The sequence below is a fragment of the Microchirus variegatus genome, assembly GCF_963457635.1.
Source record: "Microchirus variegatus genome assembly, chromosome: 7".
Classification (NCBI taxonomy): Eukaryota; Metazoa; Chordata; class Actinopteri; order Pleuronectiformes; family Soleidae; genus Microchirus; species Microchirus variegatus.
Genome location: NC_139808.1, coordinates 1,148,592 through 1,175,122, shown reverse-complemented (window position 1 = coordinate 1,175,122; position 26,531 = coordinate 1,148,592). Strand labels below are relative to the sequence as shown.

General features: G+C 40.9%; 1 protein-coding gene across 8 annotated transcripts in view; it reads right to left on the bottom strand.

The window, feature by feature from the left end:
• Nucleotides 1–26,531, bottom strand: part of cadpsb (Ca2+-dependent activator protein for secretion b) — a gene marked incomplete at both ends in the record, with an annotated part of 86,501 nt that overhangs the window by 40,050 nt on the left and 19,920 nt on the right. For all 8 annotated transcript variants that reach the window (XM_083892688.1, XM_083892692.1, XM_083892689.1 and 5 more), the window contains 6 exons: nucleotides 1,533–1,644; nucleotides 5,349–5,470; nucleotides 6,999–7,232; nucleotides 7,352–7,432; nucleotides 20,148–20,480; nucleotides 23,682–23,795. In XM_083892688.1, coding sequence (XP_083748814.1) covers nucleotides 1,533–1,644; nucleotides 5,349–5,470; nucleotides 6,999–7,232; nucleotides 7,352–7,432; nucleotides 20,148–20,480; nucleotides 23,682–23,795 — 996 coding nt within the window. The remainder of the gene's footprint in view (nucleotides 1–1,532; nucleotides 1,645–5,348; nucleotides 5,471–6,998; nucleotides 7,233–7,351; nucleotides 7,433–20,147; nucleotides 20,481–23,681; nucleotides 23,796–26,531) is intronic.

Genomic DNA, 26,531 nt, shown 5'->3' with positions numbered 1-26,531 from the left:
ACGGCAAAGTAAAGTTGCGTTTCCACCAGCATAGTGCGTGAAGTCGCCAGATTGCCGGCCACTGATTGGTCAGAGTGTCGTCACAGAAAGAGACGTCCGACACAAGAATCAAGCCCAACAATCAGGGGTGTCAAACGTACGGCCCACGGGCCAGAACCGGCCCACCAGAGGATCCAATCCGGCCTACAGGATTAATTCGTTAAAATTGCACACAATCGCATCTTATCACATTACGATAAGATTCTAATCATAATGTGAAATACTGTATTTTTAATGTCCACCTGAGACTAATGGTGTGTTTCCACCAACTGGACTGGACTGGACTGGACTGGACTGGACGAGACGACTAGACTGGACTGGACTGGACTGGACTGGACGACTAGACTGGACTGGACTAGACTGGATTGGACTGGACTGGACTAGATTGGACGACTAGACTGGACTGGACTGGACTGGATTGGACTGGACTGGACTAGACTAGACTGGACTGGACTGGACGACTAGACTGGACTGGACTGGACTGGACTGGACTGGACTGGATTGGACTGGACTGGACTGGACGACTAGACTGGACTGGACTAGACTAGACTAGACTAGACTAGACTAGACTAGACTGGACTGGACTGGACTGGACTGGACTGGACTGGACTGGACTAGACTGACTGGCACGGCAAAGTTAAGTTGCGTTTCCACTAGCATAGTGCGTGACGACGCCAGACTGCCGGCCACTGATTGGTCAGAATCCCCTCACAGGAAGAGATGTCCGACACAAGAATCAAAGCCAAAAAATGCCAAAATGTAGATGAGTTAAAAAGAATTAATAATCCTAAAAAGGTGGCTTAATCTCCAACAATGACCAGGAAAATGTCTAAAATCTCAATATTTAACAGAGGAGTCTGGTGTATTTAGGAACGACACTGATGTTTTTAATGAACTGATTCTAATGATTCAGTTACACTGAGAACAACTGCTTTACAAGTCACTCGTCACTCGATTTTGTGCATGTTAAACAAAGTCATGTAGCCGTGCAGTGATGACTCCGCCCACGTTGAGTAGGGACTATTTTGGTAGTGGAAAACCGACCTAAACCGTGTCCTGTCCCGAGGCGAGGCGAGCTGGGACCGTACTGTAGTGGAAAAACAAATGTTTGTGCCTGTAAAAGATCCAGTGTGATGTGTAAATTTAGGCATAATATTGTTGAAATGTCTACTTATTTTTGTCAAGAAATGTCATGTTTTATGAAAAGATACTTCATTAGATATATGTAGATTCTTGTTCATAGGTGATTATGCTATTATTTTACTGGTCCGGCCCAGTTGAGATCAAATTGTGCTGCGTGTGGCTCCTGTTTTAGATGATATCTGAAGCCCACAGTGGACCAGGGACTCAAAATGTCAGAGAATCTTAACTTACACACAATGAAGTGCTTGTGAATCATGGACGTATTTGATGTTCCCTCTGTGTTACCCATAAATCCCAGTTTTCATGGCTGTGCAATGCGTCGGTAATAATAGCAGTAAATATTGCGTTACCCTGCCCAGTTCTTTGTCCTCCAGTGCCAGCACCCCCGTGCTCTCTGTAAACAGCTTCACCTTGACAGCAGGCAGAGGGTGTGTGGTGGTGAAGTCCCCTTGGGTCCCCCAGCTGAAAGACACAACAAAACACTCTGGAGATTAGCTTCCTTGACGATATAATAGCACACACTGTGTTCCCACACGACGACTTCATCTCCACCCCATACTGCAAAACGAAAATCTAGACGTTAGTAGAAGGATAAACTCTAAAAGTGTGATGTTTCTTACATTGTCAAGTGATAAAATCCCTAAAAAAAAAACAGCCTGGGGCCACAAGGTCTTTGGTGTATAAGAGAGGGTGGGGTCATCTTTTTTTAAAAACAGGTAAAACTGCAAAGTAGAAGACACAGATCTGCTTGTTCTAAATGCATTCCTGCTTTTTATATACCAGACAACTCCATGCCCCCACTTTGGCAAGATTTTTATGTAAACAAAAACCCGTCTATTCAGCCAAAGTTATTTAGTGAGTCTACAACAGAGAGCTGCCAGAGAGCGGCTAAAATTAACTTGCATAAATTTAACCCTTTTATTGGAAACGGTGCAAAAAAGCGAGATTGTTTATTTGTGTTGCAGCGTTGAAATCAAAAAGATATACGCCTGACCTCAGGACTATGGTTCTGAATCTAAACTTGAAGACTTTTATTTCACTTAAACAAAAACAACTTGACCTTATATTCACCGTGGTGTTCAAAGGAGGAAATTCTCTCTGTGCATGCAAACCACAAAAGATCCATCTCTGTCTCTTTCTGCAGCATTTCTTAACCTTTTAACAACTAAACCTCAAAATGTCCACCATAAAATTACCAGAGAATGTCCTGTAACTAAGTGCTTTTATCCATTTTTTCCTAAATAACTACCAATAAGTGGCAGTATCTGCCATTTAAAATACTATTTTATCAATTTAAAATGAAGAAAAACACTGTAGTTGTGCACAAATAACACATTTCGGAGGTTAAATTTGACATTTGAGCAGTATAAAACATACTTTTCTTTAAGTCTTTCAATGTTTTTTGTCTCTCAATGTGCAAAAAACAAATACACTGGATCGCCAACTTCCTGCAACAGCACAAGCAAAATAACCGCAATAACCACAATGTTGGCTTTGACGTGCAACTTCTCGGCTTTCGGAAACCGTTGGAATTCCTCCGCTAGCACAAACTGTCGCGTTACTACTGCGACGCAAAGTGTGCAAACTCAGCTCGGTGTTAAAGGGTTCGAATCCAAATCACAAAAACAAAATCCAAAGATCTCGCTTCATGTAAAAAAAGAAAAAGAAAGAAGTACAGCACAGACAAACGTGCACTGTGAGTCAGCAGACGGTAAATTCCCTCACAGTGTTTGGCATCGTCTTTCCCTGCTGTGTTGTGTTGTAAGGTTACAAAGAGAACATCTGATAGTAAAAATAAAGTCTTAATTAAAGAAGAAAATGTCCAACTGATTTTCTTTTAGGCCCAGAATGTGTCAAAATATGACAAAGTGCAGGTTCTGCAGTACAGTCGTTGCACAGATTAGACACAACACAGTGTTATATTTAGAACACTGTAGGTGTAGATGTGCTTGTATTATTACTGTATTAGATAGTGTTGCCTTTGAAGCCAGTTTTCCTCTTATTATACCATATACCATAGCATTACACTCTTCGAAATAAGGGTTCCAAAAGGGTCCTTCTACAAGGGCTGAGGTTCTACTTGGAACCATGTGCTTCTGAAAAACCCTTTCACAAAGAAAGGGTTTTTCAAGGGTTCTTGGTAACACTAAGAACCCTTGTGTTACCATTAAGAACCATTTTGATCCAGAGAACCCTTTAAAACCCATTTCATGAATAGAGGGTTTAAAAAGGGTTCTTGGTAACACTAATGGTTCCAGTAAGAACCATTTTGACCCAGAGAACCCTTTAAAAGCCCTTTCCCAAAGAAAGGGTTTTTCAAGGGTTCTTGGTAACACTAATGGTTCCAGTAAGAACCATTTTGACCCAGAGAACCCTTTAAAAGCCCTTTCCCAAAGAAAGGGTTTTTCAAGGGTTCTTGGTAACACTATTGGTTCCAAGTAAGAACCATTTGGTCCAGAGAACCCTTTAAAACCCCTTTCATGAATAAAGGGTTTTTCAAGGGTTCTTGGTGACACTAATGGTTCCAGTAAGAACCATTTTGATCCAGAGAACCCTTTAAAACCCCTTTCCTCAATAAAGCGTTTTAAAAGGGTTCTTGGTGGTACCCTCCAAAAGGGTTCCAGGTGGAACCTTTATATAAAGGTTCTACCTGAAGCCAAAAAGGGTTCTCCTATGAGGACAAGCCAAAGAACCTTATATGGTTCTACCTAGCACTTTTATTTCTAAGAGTGTAGCTGCAGGCTGGAGTATGAGGAAGGTAACGATACCTTTAAAAGAGGACGTACCTGTGTGGTCAGTGTGTGTAGTAGGAGGAATAATTCATGTGTGAATATTATAAGATGTGAAAAATAAAGATTCAGAGCAAAAACCATTGATATGACCTCATTCACCAGCTGCACCATCATCACAAGCCCAATGGCTTAAAAACACACACACACACACACACACACACACACACACACACACACACACACACACACACACACAGAGAGAGAGAATGAATAACACTGTAATCATATTACATAACACGCTATGTATTAGCTTGTGTGTGTACATCATGCTCTCTCTTGCATTTAGCTCATGTTGTCATTTCCAAACCAAAGGAAATACATATTTCTTCTTTCATCCATAATGAATGGAAATGTGTTGTATATATAAAGTGTTGTTCTAACATGTGCAGAGCAGAGGAGGAGCTGACTGATGGTGAGGAGCCAGCAAATGGAAGGAAAGAAGGAAGGAAGTGTTGTGCTGCATGAAGGTGACCTTGTGCTTGAATCTACTGTAAGGTGTGAGGAATGTTTTCCTTCTTATTTGTGTTTGTGTGTGTGTGTGGTTGTGTGTGTTCCAGTGGCTCCATTAAAAGCAAATCATCCGCAGAATTACTCGACAATAACAAGAAAAATAATAATAATCATTCTCTTGCAGGAAGCATTAATATAATATCGAGCCCGGATTAATTATTCATCAGAAGAAAGATGAAATGTTTATACGACGAACGGCGAGTTAATCTTCAGTCTGAGCACATTTTGACAAAATGCGAGCAGTTATTGCAGGCAAATAACCTGCAGTGAAGTCTTCAGTCGTACAACGATCACATTTATGTTTGTGTTTGCAGGCGCGCACACACACACACACACACACACACACACATACACACACACACACACACACACACACACACACACACACACACACACACACACACACACACACACACACACACACACACACACACATAATCCCTTCTCTCATTCATGCTCCTCTCACACTCCCTTCATAAAAGCTCTCTTGATTTATAGGGATCAGAGGCATCCGGAGCTTTAAATCAGTCGTATTTTCATTCCATTTATGTTTCATTTACTCTTATTTTGTTGTCAAATACTGAAAAACATGTCGACGTGTACAGTACAAAAGAAATGCTTCTTTTCACTGTGATGATGGCATCGTTGTGGCAAAACAAGAAGTGTGAAGATGTCTTAGGAGACCATTATATAAATACAGTGAGGAGGGGTGTTATGAGGAATATGGGTGATGGTAGAAGTGTTAATGATGTCTTATTCATGTCTTACTAATGATTTATTTATGTCTCAAACGCCTGAACAGTAGGAATAAGAACACATTTGTTGTGTTTTTGCTCGCGTGTGTGTCCACGATGAGGTCCTTACGTTGGTTTGGATGCTTCCGCTTGGTCGGTTTGGAGTTTCTCGCCTCCCTCCACCTCCATGGTGCAGTAGACGATGCGGTTGGGAGCCAGAGACTTCAGTCCCTGCACTTCCATGATCACCACCTGGGAAGCACAAGTTCCATCTCTTTAAATACAGGTTAAAGGACTCATATTATACCCTATTTCTACAAGTTAACCTAGTTCCCCTGGTGTCCTAATGAACATGTCTGTGACATGCTTTGATCAAAATACCTTAAGGATGAAGCACCACATCAGTTCAATCACTCTGAACAAAACAGCCCTGTTCAGAACACTCGCTTTTGAGTGCCTGTCTCTTTAAATATGCAAATGAGACACAGGAAACTACGTCAGCGTCACTGAGGCTAACGGCAGTTAACAGCAGTTAGCATTTGGAAAAGCCATCATTATTGCCATCATATGTAAAATATATCCACTGGACACATAAATCCTCTGAGGCTTGAAGTTTGTGTAGAACTCTGTGCTGCACTGTGCAGACAAGAATAGAACACTTCCCAGACTTCCGCTCTTCCGGATACTATTGCCCTCACCTGCACTTTTGTGTTTTTTAGGGACAAATCGGAGCTCCGCGAGACAACGATTCCAGGAATGTCTCATTGTGACGTAGCAATGAGCGCGGAAGTCAACGCATCGCATGTTTTATCTCCTGTACTTAGACTGAGGAGGACGACAAAAACATGAGTAAGTCATCTTTTTTCACACTCTGCATCCTCATAGGGCCTCCAGAGCCCCAAATAGAAGTATTAACATGATTAAAAAGTAGATTTTGCATAATATGTCCCCTTTAAAACATTCAGCCACCCTTCCAATGAGGCATAATTTACCACATCAAACCTAACGCATGGTCTCAAACCACGTGTCTCTGAATGTCACCATGATGCTATTTTTAAATAGTTATCAACAGGGATGGAACATTTCAAAGGACTCACAGCTGATTTCACCTTCATTTTTCTTGGCAGCTGCCGCAGCAAATCAGTTACAGAGTAAACAAACTTTAAAAAATTGTCAAAATTGGAATTGTCAACCCAGACCATAAAAAAACAACCTGCCAATCTATTGTGCAAACCACTCTGAGGGCTGGACGTTCCGAATTGTTTTGCCTACTTTACGTGTTAAGGAGCATGAAATAAAAAAAACAGTGTGATATTCCTTTTGCGCACGGCGTACTTCCGAATGTTTAAAAATAGCAGCGCATCATAAGGAATGAGGTGTAATGGCTCCTCGTTCTGTGGTGATAACTCATCTCAGACACGCTGGTAACGAGATGACTCACGTTCCTCGTTAAAGGTGCAGGTGAATGGGTTTGTGTGTGTGTGTGTGTGTGTGTGTGTGTGTGTGTGTGTGTGTGTGTGTGTGTGTGTGTGTGTGTGTGTGTGTGTGTGTGTGTCAGTCTGTTCTTCACACAGCATCTGTTCAAGCCTCCAAACAGCCTCCCTGTGATCTGCGTCTATACTTAGTCTGACGCTGAAGATAAGTTGTCGGCAGCTCTGCTTTATAGGTTCTCATTTAGGTAGATGGAGTTTGCTCTGTTTGGCCTCAGAAAATTGCTAAAACTTTGTGAAGCTTAATGATTACCGCACTTCTCTCTCCCCTAAAACCGGAGGTACCATACCTCCAGAGTGAAGGACAGGACCACATCCGACTTGGACAGTGTGTTCTCGTCCTCCTGGCCCATGTCGATGATGGACGTGTTGTGTCCCCGTTTCAGCTTCTGCAGTTTGAACTCTCCGCCCTTGGACACGGGCATGCTCTCCAGGTTGGCCATCAGCTGATTCACTGAGGACTTGAGCTCCTCGATGTACATGGCCTCCATCTCTTTGGACACAAACTTGGGGAACTTCCCGCCCTGTTGATGCAAGAAAAAAACCCAACTGTTACGACTCATTTGCGGGGGGTGGTAGCTCACCTCACGCTGACGTTGCACCGTATGAAGCACATAACGAACAATCGGAGACCCTGACTCACCCTGGCAATCTGATCTGCCATCTGAAGACGTCCGTCCAGTTCTCTTCTGATCTGTGCAGCCTGCTCATCCAGGTTGTCCAGCTATTGATTAAATAATAGAGAAGAAGGTCAGTGAGGTGGAAATGCTTAAAGCCGGAGGCCAAAGGTCAAAGGTCACCAATATCTGCTGCTGCCCACTTCATTTATCTCTGCATGAAAGATGAAAAATGCAAGATGTCCTTTTTCATGATGTGCGATCATTAGCCACTTTACTAATTAGACTTATTCAACTGCTTATTAAAGCCCTTATTTAATCAATGAATCACATGGTCACATGTAACCATGGTCCAGGTCACCTGCTCATACCAAACATCCATTCCTTCTTTAATTTTCAACAACTATATAAACACACATGTGCCAAAAGTACTCAATAACATTTTTAAAATCGGATTGAATTTGAGAAATTCGGAAATACGTCACAGTTCAAAGTTCACTTGGCTCGTTTTTGTGAACAAAAATAAAATAATAATGTGTCCATGTTGTGACTTCTGCACAATTATTGCTACTTTATATCACTACTAAAAATGTGATATAAAACGAATCATAACTTTGACTCAACAACACATAAAAAGCATTTTTTAAAGCCTGAATATGTGACCTATAAACACACACCCCCAGGATGTCCATATAAGGAGTTGTGTATTATTACCTTGGCAAATGACCATGGGTGCACCTGCAATGTCAAACATACGGGCCACGGGCCAGAACCGGCCCATCAAATGGTTTAATCCAGCGCACAGGATGAAAACCTCATATTTTGATTAGATACTGTATTTTTCAGCTGCAGATACCTGTGGCTAAATAGTTGAACTTAGGCATAAAATTGTTGAAAATGCACTTATTTTCTCAAGGTTGTTCATAATGTGTTTTGTAAAAAGATAGATTTTTTTAATAGGTTATGATGCCAATATTTTACCAGTTTGGCCCACTTGCGATCACATTGGTCTGTATTTGGCCCCTGAACTAAAATGAGTTTGACATTTAGCAGCAGACAGCTAAATAAAATATGGAAGCAGTCAATGTTGCCATGCAAATCCAAAGGTTTCTTGTGCAAAAAAAAAATTGCACCATTTTCTTTTCCTCTTTTTCAAAAGCAGCTGCAATCACAGCAGCATGGTGTGGCACATTAAAAGATCAACATTCATCCTTCACTCACAGAGACCATGCTGCCATCACCATAGAGACCATGAATGAACAACGGTTGGAGAGGTCCTTTTGAATGTGTTGAGTGTTTGAAATTTTTTCCCTTTTCTGATTGATTTCAATAAGCATTTAAAAAAAAAAAAAATGCAGCTCTCAGTGAAATGGCCGAGCTAAAAATAAAGATTTCAATAAACTGAAACATACAAAGTTTAAGCAGAGAATAAAAAGACAGTGATAATGAAATTTGCATAAGAAGTTTTCAAAAAGCTGCTTCCACCGGACAATGTCAGCTCCAGGCAAAGATGCCTGACATCTCTTAATCTGTTTTTGCCCTTGAGTAATGAAAAGCAGAGAAATTCACGGCTCGACCGCATCAATAATGAATGAGAGTTTTATATTAGCTGACACAAGGAAATAGAAAACTGGAGCTAATGTCTCTTTCGGTGATCTTTATGTCTGCGCGCTTCACTCCGTCTTTGGTTCTCTCGGCTCCAAAGTGAAGCAATTCTTATCAAACGTGATGCGGTGACTCATCACCGGTCAACAACCCTAACCTTTTCACCTGTGACGGCGGCAGACAAATTCATCTGTATCCACACAAAAGTGTTCTGTGAACTGACCTCTCCTCACCCGTGGCAGTTGTGTGTAAAACTCATGTCAGAGAGTCTTTGGAATAAAATGTGTCAGGCTGTAAAAAAAAAAAGGAGTTGATTTGGGAGCCAGTAAATTATTAAAGAGGCATTTTTTTGTTTTTTGAATTTTTTAGTTTTTTTTGTCCAAAGTCCAGAGGCGATTCTAGAGTCTGCAGGGGCCCTAAGCAAAAATTCCCAGGGGGCCCTTCCTTCCAACCAGTGTTTATCACCATTATGTTATAAATAATCTGACACCAATGAAAAATGTATGAGTTCAAAATATTTTCTTTTTTTCAAAATGAATGAAATAACATGGAAAAACCTTGTAATTAAAAAGTATGTGAACATATAAATGTAAAGAACAATAAAATACTGTAAATAGCTTCTAAAAAAAAGTATATATAAACCTAGTAAAAAATACATTACATTGTAAAGAACCCACATTATAAAACAATATAAATATATAGAACAATAAAATACTGTAAATAACTGAAAAAAACATATATAAACTGAGTAAAAAAGATATGCATTACACTGTAAATAATCCTCTTCCTTTTCCAACTTGCAGAACGATAACTTCACACAGGTTAAAGTGAGGTGGGGCCCCTTTAGGGGGGTTTCCTACTGAGATGTCATTGCAAATCGCCCATTGTTGTTTAAGGGGGACGGGGAGGCGGCTGCTCACTGCACATTTCAGTAAAAACAGCCCTCAGGCTCCGAGTGTCGGGGGGCCCCCTATCGGCTCGGGGGCCCCAAGTAGTTGACTGCCTTGCCTGTTCAAAAGCTGCGCCTCTGCCAAAGTCGTAATCACACCAGCCTAATTTTCTAATTTGAATCCTAATTCGTTCGGCATCGAAAGTTTGTTTGGTTAGGTGTGAACGCGCAACTCTACTCTGATCCGCACCAAAGAAGCTAACTAGGTCTCGTTTAGCTTCAACGCAGGGCATTGTGGGTAAACATTGTGTAGAACGATCGTCGGGAGAAAATAATGTCTGAGCGTATATGTGTGTGTTGTATGTTCACATAAACCATAGGATGCAGTTTACTTGTTCATTCTTTGTCTCGTCGTCTCCTTCAGTAATTCTTGATGCAGCGCCGCCTCAGGCGAGGAGGGGGAATACGTCATTCAAAAGGTTCGGTTTAGGGGTGTGAATCTTTGGGTGGCTCACGATTCGATTCCGATTCTTAGGGTCACGATTCGATTCAAAATCGATTCTCCATTCAACCGATTCAATTCATACGATTCACGATTCAAACGATTCTCGATCGAAAATTTATACAATGCATAGTGTGTAAAAGGAAAATGATGGCATCAAAACAATACAGTTTGTATAAGATAATGTGATAATGTGATCACACAAAGGCGAACTTGAGACAAAAGTAAACATTTATTCATTCAAAACAAATAAAAACTTACTTACTGTACAAAAAAATAACGCATAAATAAGAGCTTAGACTAACTGCCTTTTTCTCCCAGAAGTTACAAAAATAAACTGTACGCAAATAACACAAACGGGTGTTTTTTCAAAAATAGACACTTACATTTTTTTTTTTTTTTTTTTTTGATTTTTGAAGTTTATGAATCGATTCAGAATCGTGATTCATATGTGAATCTACTTTTTTCCCCACTTCTTCTTTGGTTTATTTCACTCAAGTGCAAAAGTGTGAAAGCAAACCCTGACCGGCTGAATGTTGCAACTTTCCATTGAACAGATTCCTCAATGGTCACAAAGAAATCATTGAAACTGAATCATTTTGGTTTGTTGGACAAAACAAGACATTCGAGATCATATCGTCATTTCCAGGTTTGACAAACACCGATCAACGCTTTTGAACATTTTCTGGACCTCGAGAAAATAATCGACATATTAATCGATTACTGAAATAATCGTTAGTTGCAGCTCTAGCATCGATTCTACCGGAATATAATAGGTGTGAAAATGACTTAACTTTGAGCTTGCAGACACAGCGAGGTGTGAAAGAAGGTGTTGTTCATTTTAGATTCTCTCTCTCTCTCTACTGTACCACTGCATGGTCCAGCTAAGCATCTCATTCTATTAGCGGAGTGCTTCAAAAAATAGTGTTGCAGCAATTTATTATTTTTGATGACCGCTTCATCGGCTTGAGTGGTTTTGTGTAATTGGAAATAAGCGCTGTGATTTCCAGCTTCTTGGATCTCGCTGTAAGACAGTTCAACTGAAACTGCTTTGGCTTGTGGTCGAAAAAAAGAGGACATTTGATGATTTGGTCATTTTGTGGTTTGAGAAACAGAGAAAAATCTGACATTTCGTGAACCAAACAACAGCGGATTGACATATTAATTCATACTGACAGGTATCATTAGCGGGAGCCCGGCTTTAACCCATGGTCTGGTGCAGTCGGATCGTGTGCCATAGCCGACCTCTCTCTCTCTGTCTCTTGCTGTATGCTTTTTCACTCTCATATTACATTAACAGACCTTTCAGGGTTTTTTTCGCCACATTGATTCTCCGCCCGTCCAACAATCCTTTTAAAGCGAGGATGAGCTCAAGTCACAGAGCAGTCGTTAAGAGCGCGAGAGTAAGAGATGCTGCCCAGCATCAGCACAGACGGAGATCAAGCACTGTAACCGCTCACAAGGCACAGAGGAGGAGGAGGAGGAGGAGGAGGAGGGAAAAAACAATAACACGTGTAGGGGGGTGATCTGAGTATTGATTTAAAAAGAGCACTCGTTAAAATCATCGATTCATAAAGGCAAAGAAAGGTAGTTGTGCAGGACGAATGAGCACGGTTGGGATATAATTGTTATTCTTATAATCCCTGCAGCTTTGAGTCCACATTCTCTTCGGGTGTGAAAGCTTCCAAAGTCACCAATTCCTGGTCAATGATTCAGTTCGGTTTTTTTTTAATGCATTATGAAATGATGTGGGCCAGATGGCCTCTTAAATCCAAGACAGCCAGAGTGAACTGTCAAGTCGAGTGCGCTGCTAGCGCTGGCCACAGAACAGCCACCGCTGCTACATAGACCCAGAGTTCCTGTTTAATAGAGCACATAATCAGACTTTGCCACCAGCTGCAGCAGAGCTGCATCACAGCAGTACTTAGTGCTACAGCGGTGCCGCGCAGCGACACTCCAACGGCGCCGAGCATCCTGTCGTAGGAAGTCTTACGAGTACGAGTGGGGGGTGAAAACTGGATCTAACCACCAACATCCATCAAATGACACACCAAAATGTTATTAAATATATGCCCAAACTGTGCTTTTACTCCTCTTACACTGCTGCTGGTGATATTTGCTGCCTGTCAACACACACACACACACACACACACACACACACACACACACACACACACACACACACACACACAGCTCTGGGCACTGTCAGTATGAAACGCCAGCAGCTGGAACACAACTGGTATAGTGTCACGCCTGGAAATCCAGCAGCTTGGATGTCAGTGTGTGACACTTTCCCCTCTCACGTAATCACAGACTAAAGACCTAAATCTATAAAATACTGCAAAAATAACCCAAGATACTTCAGAACTTAAAGGAGACTTAGGGGCAATTCCAATTCCTATCTTAACCCTCAAACTCAACCCTTAATCTTAACTGTTATTTTGTCACTTAGAAATGGGACACCCCTTAAATGCAGATACGTCTTCAGACTGTAGGGGGCAGAATAACGCGAACGCTGCCTCCAGTCTGTCAACTCCAAAAAAGAAGAAGAAGAAGAAGACATTTACGTCAGGATTATTTATTCTGATCCGTTTGTCAGTCAAGTTATTAGGTTGTCAGTTAGTTATAAGATGATACTCATACAAATATTCAGCTGACAGTTACCACACACCACGACTTATTGAAAAGTAAACCACACCGACCGACTATTGACAAAAGATCGTCAAATAAGAATAAATGTTACGCAACAATGACGTCAGTAATCCATAATATGGGCCTAAACTAAGATAATACAATGGTTTTCATCATTTTTATATCTCTATTAACAAAGAAAATACTTCATTTGTAGCGTACTAGTTTCGCTGCTTTTGGCGCCATCTTTGTTATGTCAAAACACGCAATGCATTCTGGGTAGCCCTTGCTCCCAAGGGTGGTCTTGGAAAATCTCAATATTGAGGGCGATACAGCCCTTAAACTTGCCCCTCAACTTAATTTTTCTGAGAATCGGGACAGAACTTGCACTAGAGGGAGAGCATTTTTGAGATTGAGGGTTAAGCAAGGAATTGGAATTCACCCTTATTATGCAAAATCAACTTTTTAATCATTTAAATACTTATATTTGGGAAGATGACTCAGTCATGTTTTTGTGGTCCTCCTCAGTCTAAGTACAGGAGATAAAACATGCGATGTTGACTTCCGCACTCATTGCTACGTCACAACGAGGCATTCCTGGAATTGTTGTCTCGCGGAGCTCCGCTTTGTCCCTAAAAAACGCAAGTGTGGAAGTCTTTAAAGATTTCTATTCTTGTCTGCACAGTGCAGCACAGAGTTCTACACAAACTTCCAGCCTCAGAGGATTTATGTGTCCAGTGGATACATTTTATATATGACGTCAATAATGACGGCTTTTCCAAATGCTAACTGCTGTTAGCTGCCGTTAGCCTCAGTGACGCTGACGTAGTTTCCTGTGTCTCATTTGCATATTTAAAGAGACAGACGCTCAAAAGCGAGCGTTCTGAACAGGGCTGTTTTGTTCAGAGTGATTGAACTGCTGTGGTGCTTCATCCTTAAGGTATTTTTTTGACCAAAGCATGTCACAGACATGTTCATTAGGACACCAGGGGAACTTGGTTCACTTGCAGAAATAGGGTATAATATGAGTCCTTTAAAGTCAGAAACTGAAGCGGCAGATAGAATTGGTCACGGTGACAGGACTGCGGCTCATCCGCAAAAACGGCTAACGCGAGAAAAGTAACTGATGCATGTAATCTGAAAGGGGGTTGGGATGGGGCCCAATTTCTCCTATTAATCCCCAACGCTGCCTTGACAGGACTGACACAGAGAGACAGTCCTTGTCTGTGGGAGGAAGTAAAGCTGAAGGTCAGTGCCTGTGCTTACTAACAGCCACCCCCCTACTAAGCCCCCACAGCACCCCAATCTTAACCAGCGCACCACGACCGAAAGGTCACTGTTGTCAGTGGCCCACGCCATGATCTGTGTGGACGGGAAATTAAATTAAAAGAGTGGATTAAAAAAGGTATAGTTTCTATCTCTTTTACTAAAGCTGACAGCAGCAGCAGCAGCAGCAGCAGCAGCATGCGGTGCAGCTGAGTAAAGGTGACGTGGCCTCAGCGGTGGCCGAGCTGACAGCAGTTAAGAGGTGACAGAGCAGGAGCAGGCAGGTAGTTAACTGGCCAGCTGATGACAGATCCCCCAGGTGGATGATGGGATATTAGCGGCAGCAAACAGCACAAACCCCCTTCCCCGGGCCAGGGGCGGATTCTTGCAGAGAACAAAGACGAGGGAAGGCGGGATTAGATTGGAACTGGATGGAACCTGGAGGAGTCGTTGAAGCGGCTGCTCTATATTTAGATTTTGCTGAGTGCGTGTGTGTGTGTGTGTGTGTGTGCGCAATGAGATACAAAAGCCTCTCTTGTGTGTAGTGACATGCGAGGCATGCTAATAAAATGGTGCACACTGTAAAAAATGAACGAAATTCCTCCCTTTTCCGCTAACCTATGTTGCTCTTTTGCTTGTTTAGTTAAAGGCAGCGTTGTCACACTTAATGTTTAATTAATTCTCCTACGCTAACCGATTGCTCGAGTTCAAGTGCTGACGAGAAAAACTGTTTCATCTTTTTTTTTTGCCCCTTACAGTTGTTGTGCAATGTCATTGTTTTCAAGTTTAAACTGCGCTGACCCAGATTTAGAGCCAGAGACATTAATAAACCGGGGCCAAAATAAGTGGTTTAGCTGTGTGTCGAAAGAAGTGTCTGAAACTCGTGATATCTTTACTTTTAAAGCCAGTATCTCAGCAATAAAGCTCAGTAGTTAAGGTTTTACCAGCACAAGAACCAGATGTTTCCCTCAGGAGAATTTAAACTGAGAGAAGGGGAAGGATTTCAGCTGCCAGGTGGCAAACTGTGAGGGTGTCTGGAATACAAAAAACATCCCGAACCTGGTATTTAAGTGGTATATATTTAACTGGTATATATTTAAGTCCATTTTTGAAAGCTGCAGTAAGTAGATGTAGATTGATCTTTGCTTTTGAGAGATTTTGTTCATTTAAGATGAATAATAATTGTAGTAATGTTTTGGGTTAAAGTTAAATTGAAAAGGTAGCAGACGTAGGAGAGAGAAGCCATTTTGTTTCACCTTTCTTTTCTTCTGTTTTCAGGTTGGAGATTCGGTAAGTTGTTTTTTTGTTGTTGTCATTTATTTTGTTTGCTACACTTGTTTGAACACACACACACACACACACATGTTAACCAGGCTAACAGGACTGTTGTTTTTCACTGACTGGTCATCTATAAATAAAAACAATGGCATAGAAAATTTATTTTAAAGGAATTTTACCTTATTTATATATTACTTCAAATCAAATATTCTTTTTAAATGTGTTTGAAGAAAATGCAAAGAGGGGATCTGAAAAATGTCCCCTTTTCAACATGGGTCCCCTGTTTGTTGGTGTGTAACAGCATTGAAGTCCCCTGTTCTACTGGTTCACACACACACACACACACACATACAAATTGCAAAGAGGGGACCTGAAAAATGTCCACTTTACAACATGGGCCCCCTGTTTGTTGGTGTGTAACGACACAGAAGTCCCCTGTTCTACCAGTTCACAAATACACACACACACACACACACACACACACACACACACACACACACACACACACACACACACACACACACACACACACACACTCCTGGTTTCCCTAGGCCAAGGACAAAACATGGAATGTTGATTTTACATTGTGTTTGTGTCTAAATGTGCAGTTGTTTTCCAGGATTTTCCCTCAAAAGACTAAAATGCGTGACTACAGGATTAAATTAACGGCTTGATAGAAGGAGAGCGACTCATATAATCCTCAAACATTGGCATTTTTTTCATAAAGGTGTGATTGTCCCATAATGAATATTATTGTGAGTGCAGCCGAGCTTCACGCAGCATTCCGCTGCTTTTGCAGCAGAGGAATATCTGGGCGTAGCAAATGCTTTTATCCTCCTAGTGCTGTCTGCAGTAAAGAGGCTCCATTACACCATTTTATCAGATACGAGCTCAACCAGGAAGAGCTCAGGTCTTCATTTTCTATACTAAATGTGGTGGATAAGACAAATTAAAGCTTATATGAACATCACCTAACGACTTCCAGAGGTATTTTATTCATCCATTTGCGACGAGGGGAAAAACGTGTGAGGAATCTGCTCATGTGAATAAACATCCAGACATTTTACAGTTGTTCGGTCACTCCTCGTCCGACCGCGGCTGAAGAACTGCAGCCATTAGGGAGCAGGGCCGCGCTCATGAGTCTGTGCTGTGCAGCTGCTGGTTACAGCAGTCTAATCAGTCTTAGTCATCTCAGGGGCTGCTCTCACTTCAGCGCTAGACACAAATAGGCCAACGCTGACTTTGTAGCTCGTAGACGTCGCTGCGGAAAATGGAAATGGCCGTTTTGGTGACACCGGAAAGCACAAAAGAATGATGGTATCTGAATGTTTTATGTCTCAGGAAAACCTCCCACCAAATTTCATCAGACCCAAAACCTCATGCTTGCTTTTTTATTTTTTTATTTATTATGGTTTTATTGTTAAGTAGAAGATGATACACAATGGTTGCTTATTAAGGAGATTTCTGTCTCCCCCCTGGCCTCGGCACGGTTAAGTTGCGTTTCCACTCGCGTACCTGGTACCTGGTACTTTTTTAGTACCTGTTCTGGCAAGGTTTACAAGCGAGCTGAGGCGATACTATTCGTAACGTCACCAGACTGCCGGCCACCGATTGGTCAGTGCTGCCTGACATAAGAATCAAGTCGAACAATGCGAACTGTATATTTGGTTAAAAAGACTTAACAATCCTAAAAAAAAGTGGGTTAATCTCCAGCAATTTACCAGGCAAATGTCTAAAATCTCAGTATTTAAAAGAGGAGTCTGGTATATTTAGGGTCTGTGCTCCAGTCATGGAGGAAGTACTGATTATTAAAGCTCACATAGAGTGGTCCTGTTGCACATATATGTTAGTTATGGAGGTCTACTTACATACATTAACTTGTTTTTATGCTCAAAAACCTCCTAGTTGCTGTAAACGAGCCAATTGAAATCCTATTTTCTGACGCTGTTCGTCAGCCGCGATGTTTCAGAGTGAACTCTGACCCCCAGAAGACCGAGTCTTGTGATTGGCCAGTACTATCCAGCACACCAGCTCCCCCCTCTGGAACGGTGGATGCACTGCTCCTCATTATCAAATCATTGTTTTAACAGTGTTTAAAAATAGCTTCTTCACGACTCCCCGCCGCAGTCCCTTTGACGACCTTTGACCCGGAGTCAGACCCAGAGTCAGAAGACACTGTCGCTTGTGAAACACAACGGACGTTATTCTTCTTCTGCGGTTCAATGTACGCAACCGGATGTGCCCGGACTAGTGCCCGGAGCAGGAGGATCTGCTGTTCAGGAGAAATGCTGTTTACGTAACTATTACGGGTTTTTTCAGAGATCTCGTTGAGCCCCGAGATTACAATAAAACACAGTGTTCTCAGCAGTGGCTGAACTGTTTGTTTAGAACCTTCAGGGCTTCATAAACAAGGTAATGACGCAGATACACACCAAAAAAACAGCGTTAATAGGAACTTCCGGTCTAGGTCCGCTTTTACTGATTCTAATGATTCAATTACACTGAAAACAACTACTTTACAAGTCACGAGTCAGTCGTGCAGCGATGACTCCGCCCACGTTAGGTAGGTACTTTTTTTGTAGCGGAAAACCAAGATAAACTATGTAGAGTCGAGACGAAGCGAGTCGAGCTGGAACTACAGTGGAAAAGGGGCCTTATCTTTGCCACAACCCTGTGTCCTGTGTTAAAACATGTCGACTCTTTCTGCCTCAGTATTCTTCGTCTTCTCAGATCCATTATTCAGATCATTCACTTGCTGCCGTCGACTTTAACACCTTTCTTTTTTAAAGACATTATTCATTTCAATCGGAAATAAACTCATTTCTTTCATTCACTATCGTCTCTCCTGATTAAAACGGTTTGATGATTCCTGACCCGTTACTAACAGATGTTCTGCCAGCCTATAAAAAAAAAAAAAAACTTGATCATCGGATTTAAAGGTTATTTCGCAAAACATTGCACCTCAGCTCCAGAAGCGTCAGACTAATGAAAACTGTGAGTCTTTATTGATCTTTTGACTCACTGCCATATTTGAACGGTGCTGAACAATCTAATTTGTGAACGGCACCTTGTGCCATCTGCACCGATTTATAAATTAGCAACTGTTGAAAGAAAGGACGGCATCTGTATCCGACTGCATTCACTTTCGAGAGCTTTAAATGAACCGAAGAGGGTTGTTTTTTTGTTTTTTTTAATGCATTAATTGATGAGCAGATGTAAATGTGCCAGATACTTCCTCCAAATCCTGCCATATCAAGACTTTTAATCCAATCAAGCTCCTGAAGAAAGAAGCTGCATTCAGCTTTCTCGTAGCAATAAAGCAGTTAAAAGCAGTCAGAGAGTTACTGTATTGTCTGGCACGAGCACTCACAGTGTCATCTGTTATCTGCCAGTAATCTCAACATATCAATCCAACAATGACTGTGCACATCTCTGCCGTCTGCTCATCAATAACAAATGTGAGGTTTCTAGCAAGGTTTATAGTTTTGAAATGTTCATTCGTTTTTATGTAGTTTTTTTAAGTTGGCTTTTTTGTTATTTCAGTTTAGTTTTAGTTCATTCAACAAATGATTTAGTCGTGTTTATTTTTTCAGGAATTGACAAGTTTTAGTTTTGTTTTTGTCCTTGTCTTAGTTTTTCAGGTATTAAGAGAAAGCCTCGACTTATAGACGTTGAAAAGGATGAAAGAGTGACACAAAGTTATTCTTTTAATTTCATTCTTTAGGCCCCACCTCACTTTAACCTCTGTGAAGTTATCGTTCTGCAAGTTGGAAAATGAAGAGGATTATTGGCATATCTATCATTTTATTGTTCTATATATTTATATTGTTTTATAATGTGGGTTCTTTACAGTGTAATGTATTTTTTACGAGGTTTATATAGTTTTTTTTAGAAGCTATTTACAGTATTTTATTGTTCTTTACATTTATATTTTCACATACTTTTTAATTACAAGGTTTTTCCATGTTATTTCATTCATTTTGGAAAAAAAATATTTTGAACTCATACATTTTTCATTGGTGTCAGATTATTTGTAACTTAATGGTGATGAACACTGGTTGGAAGGAAGGGCCCCCTGGGAGTTTTTGCTTAGGGCCCCTACAAACCCTAGAAGCGCCTCTGCCTACAGGTACATAAATCTACAGTAAAACTTCAAATGGTCTGTATTCCAGAACAAAGACGAAGCTGAATTTATCTACAATTCAGTATAGTTTTAGTTGGTTTTGTTTTGTAGTTATTTCAGATCACTAAATAATTTTGTCACTGCTAGTTTTGTTTTTTACGGAGCCCTGAAGTGACATGAGAAAAAAAAAAAAAAGACGAAAAAAAGAAAATCTCGAGTTTCAAGGTTTCCCAAAAAATTGAAAAAACATTTTTTTTTTTTTCAGATTTTTTGGGGAAACCCGAGATCTCGACTTTGAAACTCGAGATTTCAATTTTTTTTTTTTTTTCTGCAATTTTTTTTTTTTTCTCATGTCACTTCGGGGTCTCCGTAGTTTTAAGACCTAGTTTTCTGTAACTATAATAACCCCAGTTTGTAGTTAAGATGTTAACATGGACGGAAACACAGGCTCAACTCATTCTGGTAATAATAATAGAATACAATATTTGAGAAGTATCAACCGAAGGAAGTAAGGCTTGACAAACTGACCTGACAGGCCTGGTAAAGCAGCTGGTGCTCAAACTTCTTGATGCCCAGGATGTTCTGGAACATCTCGTACAGCTGGTCCTTGCTGAGGATGAGCTCGGAGGCGGCGCTCGCCGTCATGCGCTGCTGGGCCTTGCGCGGGTCCTCGTCGCCGCGGTAGATGGTGTCGAACTTGGCCATCCAGGAGCTGAGCACCGTCTCCTTGCTCAGGCCGTCGATCTCCGGCAGGCTGCGCACGCGCTTCTCGATGTGCCGCTTGAACACTTCCCTGAAGTCGTTGGCCGAGAAGCCGCCGCTTTGGACCATTTTGGCCACGCGGTCGCTCTTCAGGAACACCTGCGTTTGTGAGAGAGCATTGTACAGTAGAGGTCATTATTTATATGATGGGTAACAGTTTAGATTAGGGAACACATTTTCACCATTAACTAGGTGCTTGCTAGCATATATAAGTAGCAAACTAGCCCTTTATTAGTAATAATTATGCACGTATTAACACCTTGTTCTGCATAACCTTATTCTACCTCTTTTACGACATGAATTAAAGGTGCATTATGTAATAAATCTAAATCAACTGGCCATAAAATCCTCCTAATATGTCACAGAGACTCAGGAATAATGTTCATATAACAAACTGAACTCACCAACAACAACAGTACAGACAAAATATTTGCATTAAAAAATATATTTTGCAGACTGCAAATCATGTTTATGTTTTGAAATCATGTTTTGGCATGTGGCACCACCTACCGCCGTCTACCAATCATTGCAGTCAGTAGAGTCTCAGCTGCCGAGCAACCACGGGTTGCCAGTTACGTCAGAAAACGAAACCTTAAAGACCTCAGTATTTGAGTGAATTTGAATGTAGTAACCATTTTTGGCCACTGGTCTTTTAGGTTTAGTTTTCCGAAGTAACTGGCAACCCGTGGTAGCTCGGCAGCTGAGACTCTACTGACTGCAATGATTGGTAGATGGTGGTAGGTGGCGCCACATGCCAAAACATGATTTCAAAACATAAACATGATTTGCAGTCTGCAAAATACTTTTTTTAATGCAAATATTTTGTCTGTACTGTTGTTGTTGGTGAGTTCAGTTTGTTATACGAATATTATTCCTGAGTCTTAAACTTTTCCCTCCATTAATAATATTAATATTTAGGAATAAAGGGCTTGTATGCTACAGTAAGCACCTAGTTAATGGTGAATATGTGTCCGCTAATCTAAGGACCATATGATGAGTAATATGAGCTGGTGAGAACAGAGAGTTTGTTGTCATGTTATGTCACATTTTGTCTCAAATAGTGAATGTCAGCAGAAAAACAACAACAACAATAGAACCAGGAGAGTGCAGTTGTTAGAGGCCTATAGATGTATGTAAGACTGTGAGTGAACACAGCCGAGGTTTGCTTTCTGTCCCCCCTGTTAATGACAGAGTGACAGGGACAGAGGCAGAGGAGGCCGCACTGTCACAGCACTCAGTGAAGTCACCGTCAGAGCTGACTGTTTCACTCTCTGACAGTCACAGTTTGTTCTCAGCCTCCATTATGGACTGGGAAGCTCATACTCCTGCACTGAGACATTACAGCGCAACGGTGGAATTATCCTTGTCATGTAATTTAACTATGTATGTAATGTCAACTAATTTAGCCACAATTGGAAGCTGTAACTGTTGCTGTTTAGATATATATATATATATATATATATTTTTACAAAATGTATTTTCTTGACACCGGAATTAACTCACACATGATTGTGATAATAGGCATCAATACAAAAGTGTATCTATTAGAAGGCACTTAACTGTTTCTACAGCCTCTAATCACAACTAAATATTATTAATAAAGTATTGTTTCATTTCCAGGTATAGAGATCGTATTCATGTCACAGTAAATATTGACAAAAATACATTGTGCATCTGATCTAGAAGGAAAAAGAACAGTCTAAGCCTATTCATTACATTTTCTTCCACTGATATCTATCTATCTATCTATCTATCTATCTATCTATCTATCTATCTATCTATCTATCTATCTATCTATCTATCTATCTATCTATCTATCTATCTATCTATCTATCTATCTATCTATCTATCTATCTATCTATCTATTTATCTATCTATAGATATATTATGGATATATATTATTGGTGGTGTTTGTATTTTACTGTAAAACGACAACAGTGATGGTTAATTGAGACATTTTCCTCCTCATATTTTGTCATTATTTTGCAGTGAGTGTGTTACACTCATCCAACACTAACCCAGATAATGTTGGTGCAATTCTTATCCATTTATTTCTCCCCCTCCCGACTTTAAATCTCTGCACATTTTCACATTAACGTTAAACACCACAAACTATATAGAGGTCACACTGCAATTAACTCCCATGGCCGACACTCTCTCTCTCTCTACATATATATATATTGTTCCAATCCTATGGCCACGCTTGTTTTTCCATCATGGATTTGGCCTTTAATCCCCCCCCCCCACACTATTTATTTGGCCCACCTTTTGTTGCAGAATGCATGCATTCTATTCAATCTATTTCATCTGAAGATTGAACGGTGGGGTTGGGAAAAATGAGCTCTGTCTGTCTGTCTGTCTGTCAGTCAGTCACTGTCGTCTGACTCATAATTTGTGCAGTGAAAAAGCTTCAGCCACCATTTTACCACTGCTGTCTCATTCTCACAAGAAATTCTGACATTGGAAAAACATCTTGTTTTTTTAGACCAAAGTTGTAAAATAATATCATGTATGTAATGTAATTTACAACAATAATGCGTCTAAGATGCTAGTGCTATATGAAAGTAACACATATTCACCATTAACTATCGCACACATGCATATAAGTAGCATACTAGCCCTTTAATGGTCAATATTAAGCACGTATTAACACCTTTTGTCGGAAAAATCTTAATTCATGTCATTGGGCATATAGAAAAATGGAATTAATAATAATGCTAATAATAGTAATAGAGGTAAAAAAATAATATGTAATGATTACTAATAAAGGGCTAGTATGCTACTTATATATGCTAGTAAGCACCTAGTTAAAGGTGCTTTATGTAATAAATCTAAAGCAACTGGCCCTAAAATCCTCCTAATATGTCACAGAGACTCAGGAATAATGTTCATATAACAAACTGAACTCACCAACAACAACAGTGCAGCCAATTTTGCAGACTGCAAATCATGTTTATGTTTTGAAATCATGTTTTGGCATGTGGCGCCACCTACCGCCTTCTACCAATCATTGCAGTCAGTAGAGTCTCAGCTGCCAAGCAACTACGGGTTGCCAGATACGTCAGAAAACGAAACCTAAAAGTAAGACCTCTGTATTTTGAATTTGAATTTTGAATGTTTTTGGCCACATTCTTGCACATGGCACCTTTAATGGTGAATATGTGTTTCCGTTACTGTTGATGAATATCAAGGTGACTTTTTTGGAGAAGAAAAGATGCATATGCAAACATACAAATGACCTGTATGTGTGTGTATTTGACTGCCTGGGTGTTGTAAAAGTGTGCGTCCTTGAGTTCGTACCTCGTTGTAGCTCTGCACGGCGTTGATGAACGCCTCATCAGCCACAATTTGCGTGTCTCCGTTGAGGAATCCCTGGAAACGATCCTTGGTCTGCTGAAGCTGCTGCTTGGTTATCTGCAGAGAGCAAGCACAGATGGAACACTTCAGAATTCCAAGCCCACGGATTGTGAAAAATGTGTCAAAGGAAGCACATTTTCAATTATCCGCCCAATTTTAAACATCCTCCCCCCCCCACGCTCCCCCCCCCACGCTCGGAAACTTCCTCTACACTCTGGAGGAAAACACTCAGTAATCCCAGCCCAGCGCGGAGATGTAATCCCTCCAGTGTTTCCACAGTTTATCTCTGCATCCACCTTTAGACAGTCGAGCTCTTAACACCTCTAAAGGTCGGGGCAACCAGGAGACATTGTTACCACAAATGCCAAATGCCACATTACCTGGCTGCACTCGGGGTGAAGGAGATAAAAAGATAGGCACTCCCAAATTTCTTGGAAATAACAGGAAAATCGGTATCAGAATCAGCACCCAGAGATTTGAGACTGTTAAACTTTATACGTTATACGTATACATCTATACGACTCACAGGCTTTTTTTTTTTTTTTTTTTACAACTGAAGCCTGCAACCAGTGTCTCATAAACACACGGTCAATCTTACAATCCTTTTTCATCGCTTATAAATAAAACCCTATCCATACTCAAACTCTCCCACTTGGATACTGTCCACCAGCAACCTCGACAGATCACACACATTTTTGTAAGTCGTAGCCAAAAGCACGACATCATCATCATCATCATCATCGTCGTCCACAAACAGAAAAACATGCCACCATTTTCGCACCCGACTGGACTCTTTCCATGGTCCTCTGCAGCTTTGATATCCCTGTTCATGGACGTGACAGCAGAGGTGAGTAGTTGGCACACTCTCTCCCAGACTGCGCTGAAACAGATCCTCTCTAATGTGATGCTTTCAGTTTCCAAGGGAAAGGAATGATTCATAACATCCCAGAGTCAAGTTCACCTCAACCGCTCCAAATATCTGCAGGGGAGATTTAAATTGAATTCTGCTCGTTTACTGTCCACGGTAAATGGACTCTTGTGACGCCAGTTAATTGTTTCAGAATTGTCACTGTGTGCACGTCAGTTTCTCTGTCTCTGTGAGTGTTTTTTTTTTTTTCTCGGATTCTCACTCAGGCCCCGTTTGCCCTTGGATTGATGGTTTGCCGTGTCAGTGACCTCTAACAATCAATAGACTCACAATCTCCCCTTTGACAATTGCCTTCAATCGCTCAGCTCTCAAGCTGTTGTGTATATCAGACGAGCGCGAGGAACCTGCTCGGTAACCGTGTGTCTGCGACGCCGCCGCCGCCGCCACCGCCACCGCCGCCATCGCCTCGCACAAGTGACAGACTTGGTGGTGTAGGAGTGAGAGATGGAAAAGTATCACATATATCATGTGCCTGTGAGGCAACCGCAACACCATCTGTGTGCTGCTGCTGCACCACCCCGACCATGTACCAGCAATGTACAGAAAATGAAGGTGTTATATATATATATATATATATATATTAGGGCTGTCAAAAGATTAACATTTTTAATCAGATTAATCACAGGGTAGCTGTGGATAAATCACGATTAATCACGATTAATTACCATTCGTAAATATGCCAAAAGAATTCTGATTTTCTCTTTATATTGTTGTAGGAACGGAGAGATAAATAAAGTATGTGAAGATATAAATGTAAAGAACAATAAAATACTGTAAATAACTTGTAAAAACCTATACAAACTTAGTAAAAAAATAAACATTACATTGTAAAAAACCCACATTATAAGACAATAGAAATAAATAGAAAAAATAAAATGCTGTAAATAACTTTAAAAAAAACCCTACACATTGCACTGTAAATAACTCACATTATAAACAACATATAAAGTATAGAAGTTAAATAGTTTTCTTACTAAACTCACAGCAGGAAATTCCTCATCAGCACTTTGAAGCACTGCTTCTACTAGTTAGCGTTAGCGTCAGCTAGCATTCTGACGCTAATGTTAGCTGCTGTCTGTGTCCCCGTTAGTTAGACAGAGACTGTTAATGTTATGATTATATCATTATCTGCGCCAGTAGCTCCACTTACAACTGTGTGTCTTTCTTTCTTTTTTCTTCCTCTTCTAACTTCCTGATTGATAATTCCTCTTCATTTTCCTTCATCTTCACACAGGTTAACAGACGTGGGGCCTCTTTAGGGAGGTTTACTACTGAGATGTTATTGTTGTTTAATGGAGACGGTGATGCAGCTGCTCACTGATGCATTTAGGCTCAGAGTGTCAGGAGCCCCTCTATCGACTCAGGACCCCAAGCAGTTGCCCGCCGCCTTGCCTGTTCATAAACTGCACGTCTACTCGTAGCGCGATGAAAGTGAGAAAGTGCGTTAATGACAGCCCTAATATATATATATACATATAATATATGTATATATATATTAGGGCTGTCAAAATTAAAGTTATTTTTTTAATATTATTAGTGCTGGGCATGTTAGCGTGTTAACGGCTGTTAACGCATGCCGTGTTTCCATGACGACTGACTGGAAAAAGACTGTCATGTTTACGTGACTCCCGATTGTTAAAATGAGTCTCTAAAGTAACGCTAAACTTTAAAAACAGAGTCACACACGCGCATATTTGTAGCGCCGCTCTTTTCATTTAATAACCAGACCGCTCCAGTTCCACTGTAGGCACGCTAACGGCGCTAAAGGAGCTAACACAGCTCACGGAGCTGTCGCGCGTTAAGTGCATTAACACTGACGACATCAACTGCTGTTAACGCGTTAGCGTGCCCGGCACTAATAACGC